This window comes from Elephantulus edwardii, unplaced genomic scaffold, assembly GCF_000299155.1.
Source record: "Elephantulus edwardii isolate Elephantulus edwardi_28Jun2011 unplaced genomic scaffold, EleEdw1.0 scaffold00092, whole genome shotgun sequence".
Lineage (NCBI taxonomy): Eukaryota > Metazoa > Chordata > Mammalia > Macroscelidea > Macroscelididae > Elephantulus > Elephantulus edwardii.
Window position 1 is genome coordinate 40,193 of NW_006399842.1, and position 7,587 is coordinate 47,779.

At 39.3% G+C, this 7,587-nt stretch overlaps 1 protein-coding gene across 1 annotated transcript; it reads right to left on the bottom strand.

Moving 5' to 3' along the window:
- Positions 1-5,613: 5,613 nt before the first annotated feature.
- Positions 5,614-6,543, bottom strand: LOC102848413 (olfactory receptor 1L6-like). Its single transcript, XM_006890669.1, has one exon. The coding sequence runs from the start codon at positions 6,541-6,543 to the stop codon at positions 5,614-5,616; it is 930 nt and encodes a 309-aa protein (XP_006890731.1).
- Positions 6,544-7,587: the final 1,044 nt, after the last annotated feature.

Consider the following 7,587-nt stretch of genomic DNA (forward strand, 5'->3'; position numbering starts at 1 on the left):
CATATAGCTGATCCTCTAGCAAGTTTTCCAAGGCTATAAATCATGTAAGAAGTGTTTTCCCATCTTTATTCCTAGGAGCTGCTGGTGGATTTGAACTGACTACCTTCCAATTAGCAACCCAACTGTCCATGGACTATGCCAGTAGAGCTCCCACGGTCTTTGGATTGTAGTATAGAATGCTTGTGAAAGGCATTTATGATTGATTGGGCTGTGAAGGAATTTTCCATGAATGGTAAAAAGTCTTAAGACTTGGTATTGCACAGTTAAAATGACTTGGGTAATGCTGGGGGCTTGAGGAAGGCTGACTTGCATTGATTTCTGGCTAGACCGAATATTAAATCAAGCCATTTCTCATGGTGATCAAAAGAGGCAGGTTGAATTTGGTTAGCATATAAGGAAGAATCAGAAGGGTAGGAAGGGTTTTTCATCTCACTTTCTCTCTATGCGTGTGTGTGTGTGTGTGTGTGTGTGTGTGTGTGTGTGTGTGTGTGTCCCACATCTATCTCTTACACAGAAGCTCTTACCTGGAAAATTTGGCTATCCTTAGATGACTGTTACCAAGGGGATTGGGTTTTCTCTGTCTCCCTTATTTGGCCAGCCTCTTCTACTTCTTTTCAAGAGGTTTGGTTGTAGCCAGAGTTCTTCCTTCCCTGCAGAAGTAGCACACACTGATGACTGAGGGCTGAGTAACAGTTCGTCCTTAGGAGCAGGAGCCAGGAAGATATGTGGCCTTTTTTTTACATAGAGTGGCTCATGGGACCCAATCCCAGACCTCCTAGTTAGCGACCTAAATGGGGCAAATGTCCAACCTCCTAGCTGTCCCCTCTGGACTCTTAACTCCTGAGTCTCAGAAGCTTCAACAATTCCTTTGATTCAGGGTGGATATGTCTGATACCCTTCTTTTGGAAAAAGTAGTGGTAGGAGTGGTAGAGTTCTAACTTTTCCTGCCTTAAACTTTCATTTATTTTACACATTCTAATCAGATTACAACCCTCATGAGTGAAATTCATCATCTTCCAGCAAGCGAATGAGAATAAATGAATAGAACTGATTTTGTCCAGAGTAAGCACCACAATCATTATCTTCAGATCCCTATAGTTCTCTCATGGAGAAAAAGTGAATAGACTAGATATCTGACTCCAGAGGACAGAGAGAACTATGACTTGTATGTAAAATGTGCAGAACTCACAGCGGCTTCTGAATGAAAAAGGATTTGTTTGAAAGTTTTTAATTGTAAAATACTATTTTTCGTTCCATCAGAGATCAGAGTGGTACATTTCCACGCCTGTACAGTTTACCCTTTGCATTGAAAAAACCTATTTCTCTGTGTAACAAGCAGCTCCTCCATAGTTTCCATGAATCTTTATTCAGCAGAAAAAATTTAGACAATGAAGGTTAGTGGAATGAACCATAGTCTCCTTGGTCATTGTTGGTGTCAAGTTTGTAACTAGAGTTCACTCTTATCCTTCTTCATTATCCATTCTAAATTATTCTCATCCTCAATTACTACCTCTGGAGGTCTATGGGGCTGACCTGGTAATGGGACTGAAAACTTTACCCTTGAGGAACCTGATATCTTGATAAAGATACCATTCACAGTAAACTTTCTACATGTGTCCAATCAGGACTATAATTGTGAAGGGAATATCAAGAGCTATCACTCGGTTTACACATAACTCCCTGATCCCATAATGTAAAAGCAACCTTATCTGAAATTTGACTTTAGTCTTCAACTAACAGATTCCTGGAATCACTACTCACTAACTGATATTTCCCCATGTTTTCTATAAAAGTCATTTATTTGTCTCAAGTTATAAAGTTTCAAAAGCAATTACAATCATAATCGCAAACATTTACTGTCATTCAGTATGTTCTGGCTCATAGCGCTTCTCCATTAGATTTCTGAGGCTGCAAATTACAACTTGAGAAGACTGGCAATCTTTCTTTCAAGCATCCATTCATAGATTCGAACTGCCAGATATGTGAGGCCTTTGGGTTTAGAGTACAACTTGCTGCAGTTTGTACCTCACCAGACTTTCTGTCACAATCATGACTAATCTCAGTCAGTATGTTACTTGCTTACTCAGAGCATCACCTCATATAAATGTCCCAAAACTCCAGAGGCCAGCAAGTATTATTCTTCCCTTTTTTTATATAAACAAATAAGATTTGTAGATTTGTTGTTGTTGCTGTCATTAAGTGCTGTCAAGTCGGCTATGACTCATAGGAAACTATGAATAATGGATCTGAATCTTGCCCCATCCTGTGCCATTCTCATCATCTCTGCCTATTGTTACATCACTGGGTGAATTAATTTCATTGAGGGTTTTCTGATCGTTTGCTGACTCTGCATTTTTCTGAGCATGATGTCCTTTTCCAAAGACTGGACACTCCTAATAACATGTGCAAAGTATGTAAACTGAAGCTTCACCATCCTGTCCTCTAAGAAACACACTGGCTCCACCTTCTCCAAGATGTATTTGTTTGTCCTCTTGGCAGTTTATAGGATGTTTAATACTTTCATTCAGCACCAGCATGCAAGGCATCAATTCTTCTTCTGTCATCTTTATTTTCTATCCAACTCTCAGATGCATAGCCGAGTAATTGGAAAGACTATGGTTTGGATCAAATGCAGCTTAGATTTTAAACATCTGATATCCTTGTTCTTCAGCACTTTGGAGAGGTCCCTTTGGAAAGACTACAGACTTTCCCAATTCAACATATCATTAGATCTTTTGACTGCTGGCAACAAGGTTGTTGACTGTGGATCCAAGTAAGATTAAATCATTGACAATTTCTATCTTTCCTCCATCTATCATGAGGTTGCCTATTGGCCCACTCATGATGTTTTTCCCCCCTTGATGTTGATATGTAATCCATAATGAAGGCTGTGGTCTTTGAATTTCTGCAGCAAGCATTTAAAGTCCTCTTTGCTTCCAGCAAGCAAGTATGTGTCATCTGCATAATGCCAGTAAATAAAATGTAGAAGATTTAACTTGTTAATTTGTTAATGATATAAAAGTAAAAATTGCATCAGAACTATGGTTTAAATGCAAAACAATTGGACTTCTTTCTTAGCTATTAGTGTACAGCATATCACAGCTCTTGGTATATATTTCCTGACACAAACAGCAAGCTCACTCACTGGGTAATAATGATTATTCAACTAAGGAGCCTCACTAAGTTTTTGTATTTTACTTAAAGAATATTTGAGCAACTTAGTCAGGTAAAGTTTGATTTCATTTTCTGCCACATCCCCTCTTTTTCTTATTGAGGGAGGTTATTAAATCTCCCTGACTCACTTATATCCAGTCATCTAAACTTCCTACAACTTTTATTCATTCATTGTGACATCCTTCAGCCTGAGTTTGTCCTTCAGATATATTAAGGGTTGAGCAGTGCTCCAAGTGGAGGCTTTTCTTGATAGTGAAAATATTTTTTAGAGTTTTAAACAAGACAGAAGATGGAATTCAGGGATGAGGGATAGAAAAAGGAATGATCTCATTCGGTGAGCATTGGTGCTATAATGATTATGACAGACTTTATATTGACCCACTGGGGGCTCTAAGAAAATTGATAATAGTGACAAAATCCTAGAATTGAATAATTTGTACCCTCTTTTATGAAATACTCAGATCGAACTCACTGGGAACATAGGAAACTATGGTTATTTTCTCCTCCATTCCAAACCATGGAACACTGGTTGCAAGAGGATCATAGAAACTTTAAAATATCATATTTATTATATCCAATGACATATATTGAGCCTTTTCTATATGCAAGACCCTGTTACAAACATCTAGTACATAAACCCTGTTACAGACACCTAGCACATTAATAAGGAACTCCAGTGGAGTAGTCTGAAGTGAGTTGTGCTGCTAATCACAAGGATGCACATCTCTGGCAATTCAAATCCACCACTGGATCCACAGAAGAAAACTAGACAGTGTCCTTTTGTTAAGATTGAGCCTGGACTAAGATTAAGAAACTGGGTGAGGAGGTTGTACTGGTTGAAATGGAATCAATGGCATTGAGCGAACACACAAATAATACATATCATATTGTTTGCTGTTAAATAAAAACCAATTAATTTCTGATCCTCCAGCAGCTTTACAAAGGCAGTTATTCTCATGGGAAGAGTTTGCCATCTTTCTCATGTGGAGCAGCTGGTGGATTTGAACCATGTGCCTTTGAGTTGGCAGTGCAGCCTCTTACCCACTAGACCAACATACTTCCCTAATGCATATCCTAGAACACTGATAATTCAATTCCTACAAGAACCTGTTTGCCCATGAAAAAATGAGACACCAGCAGTTTAATGTACTTATTTAAGACAACAGAGTTCATTAAGGGTGTATTTGAGCTTCCAGTTCAAGAAGAAAGCCTTCAGAACTTGGTAACTGAAGATTAAACAAGTTAAGTAACTACATAAGGGGTAATTTTACTGTCTTCATTATGTAGATGAGAAAGGTAAGGATTAGAGAAATGTAATAGCTTGAACATTGTCACCTTTGTAAAACTGAGTTGTAATGTAAGTTTCTTGATTTAGAATATTAGGATATTATTATTATTAGGGAGCTCTGGTGGTCTAGTGATAAGAAGCTGCACTGTAATTTCAAAGGCATGTGGTTCAACGCCACCAGCTCTTCCATGGGAGAAGAATGAGCAATCTCTTCCTGTAAAATTTACTGCGTTTGAAAACTTGCTGGAGGGTCTGCTATGAGCTGTGCTAAAGGTACGAAAAAAGCCTTCTAGTCACACGCATACAATAAGAACACTGATTTACTGAGACTTTATGTGATTTGTCAACATAACCACAGATTTCAAAAGCATTACAAGAGTGGTTTAGTTTCCTAGGGTGGTTGTAACATAATGCTACAATATGGATGACTTTAAAGAATTGAAATTTATTGACTTGACAGTTTTGGAGGCTGAAAGTCTAAATCAGGATATTGGCCATTTTGGCTTCCTCTGGGGGCTCTGAGGCACTGGTCTGTGTCATTTTTCTAACTTCTAGTAGTTCTTAGAAATCCTTGACTTTCTTTGGTTTTCATCTGCCTCTGCTTCTGTCTCAATTTTAACATGGCTACTTCTGCCTCCATTGTAAATTCCTTTATTTTTTTGTCTGATTTCCTCTTTTATAAACTATCACTTCTGTGGAACTAGGATTTACTCTATATAATTTTGAAATATTCTCTTTGCAAATAAGTTCACATTAACATACAAAGGGATAAAACTTCAACAGGTAGATAGGGACACAATTAAATCCATAATGAGAAGCTATTTTTCATTGGGATGCATAATACAATATTGGTCATGTTTGCAACTCTTACAGGCTAGAAATTGCAAAAGAAAAAGAAACTGCATAAAACTAGAACAATTTAATTCAATAAAATAGCTATATCTTACATTAATAATTTTATTTCTTTTTACCAGAAATTACAATAACTTTCTGTTGCAGTTGTCACTTACTTAACTGTAATGAAATTTGAAGACAAGCACAGTAATTGATGTACTTTTTTGTTCTTCTCATAATTAAGTGTAATTCCTGCCACACAGCAATTGTTTTTGCAGATTCTTTCTTCATTAATGAGTGTTGAGGATATGATTATACTATTCAGACCTTCTAGTCAGCTTTCTCAAAGCTTGCTTCATGTCCTTGTTCCTAAGGCTATAGATGAAAGGATTCAGCATGGGAGTAACTACTGTATAGATGACAGTGACCACACGATCTTTTGTTATTGAGTATGTGGATGAGGGGCGAATGTATACGGATATGATGGTCCCATAGAATAGTGCTACAACTGTGAGGTGGGATCCACAGGTGGAGAAGACCTTGTACCTGCCTCCTCCTGAAGGGACCCTCAGGACAGCACGGGTGATGTAAACATAGGAAATAATAATGAAGATAAAAGGGCTCATGATCACAAAGGAACCCTCTGTGAAGGCCAGAAGCTCATTGACAGAGGTGTCAGAGCAAGAGAGTGTTAATAGTGGCTGAACATCACAGAAGAAGTGACGGATAACGTTGGACCTACAGAAGGACAGTTGAGCCATGAGAATCGTGTGGGTCAGTGAGTGGAGATGAGACACCACCCAGGACACTGTGACCAACAGGAGACAGCGTCTGGGACTCATGGTGGTGGTGTAATGCAGTGGGTTACAGATGGCTACATATCGGTCAATGGCCATAGCAGCCAAGAGGAAGCTGTCAGTGATACCAAATGCCACAAAGAAATACATCTGGGTGAGGCACTGGGCAAAAGGTATGGTCTTTCTCTGAGTCAGCATGTTCACTAACATTTGTGGCACGATGACAGTCGTAAAGCAGATGTCCACCAGAGACAGGCTGGAGAGGAAGAAGTACATGGGGGTGTGGAGGCGGGCATCCCCTTGGATAGCTGCAATGATGACTGAATTGCCAAACACATTGATCAGGTACATGATCAGAAAACTGGCAAAGAGCCATGTCTGCTGTTTAGGGTCAGTAGTCAGTCCCAGAAGAAGGAATTCAGTGATGTAACTTTGGTTTCCTCTAAGCATTACTGCTCTGTAAATTAAAAATAGCAAGAAACGCCAGTTACAGACATATCTCTCCACTAGTGGGACCTGATCTACTCCATACGTGAATGAATGTTGAGACTTAAGTTGTTTGAGAAAACATGCTGTGGGGGCAGTACAAATTCATTCACGAAAAGTGCTGATGACGAAACCATTAGTCAGGATTGCCCTGGTAAAAAGTAGCTGGGGTTTCACTCACAACACCAAACTCCCAACTCTGTGCGGGTTCCTCTTTACCCTCCTGCTTTTGAGTGAAGATGAGTGTGGGAGACTGTTCCTTGTTCCAAGCTTCTTTGGGATCAACCGCTGCTTAGATACTGGCCGAAGGTGGATTTGGAACAAGATAAGGATTCACTTCATTCCTGTCATTCACCTCACCCTTTCCCGACACCTCTGCTCCCCCCTCATCTCCTAAAGTTCTACACCTGCTTCTCACCCATTTTGTATATACTTCTTTAGTTTTGCAATTGTATCAGTCTTGTACTGCTCGCTAGGAATCCAAAAGGAAGGAAAATAGGTTTTGCCTCTTCATTGAAAAACCTCAAACTCACTGCCATCTAGTTGATTCCAACTCGTAACAACCTGTAACATCAGGTTTCAAAAGCTGTAATATTAACGGGAGAAGGGTGCTCAACTTTCTCCTGAATGTCCTGAGATGCACAGCCTTTTGATTAGCAGTGCAGCATGCTACAGATTATGCCATCAGAATTCGTTCCCTCATCCACCAATGGAGTTTAACTTCTGGTGATGATGATAGGTAAAAGTCAAAACACACCAGAATATATATTGGAATGACAACTGTCCAAAAGGAAGAAGTATGGAGTTGTGTAACAGAAGATAAAGGAATGATTTCTGGTGGTCTGATAAGAAGCTGTGCTGCAATCCCGAAGGAGAGTGGTTTGAATCCAATAGCTCCTTCACTGGTGAATGGACAATCTCTCCTGTGATTTACTGCCTCTGAAAACCCACTGGATGGTCAGCTATGTGTTGGTTTTGACTTGAAAGGCACAAAAAGGACTTGAAAAG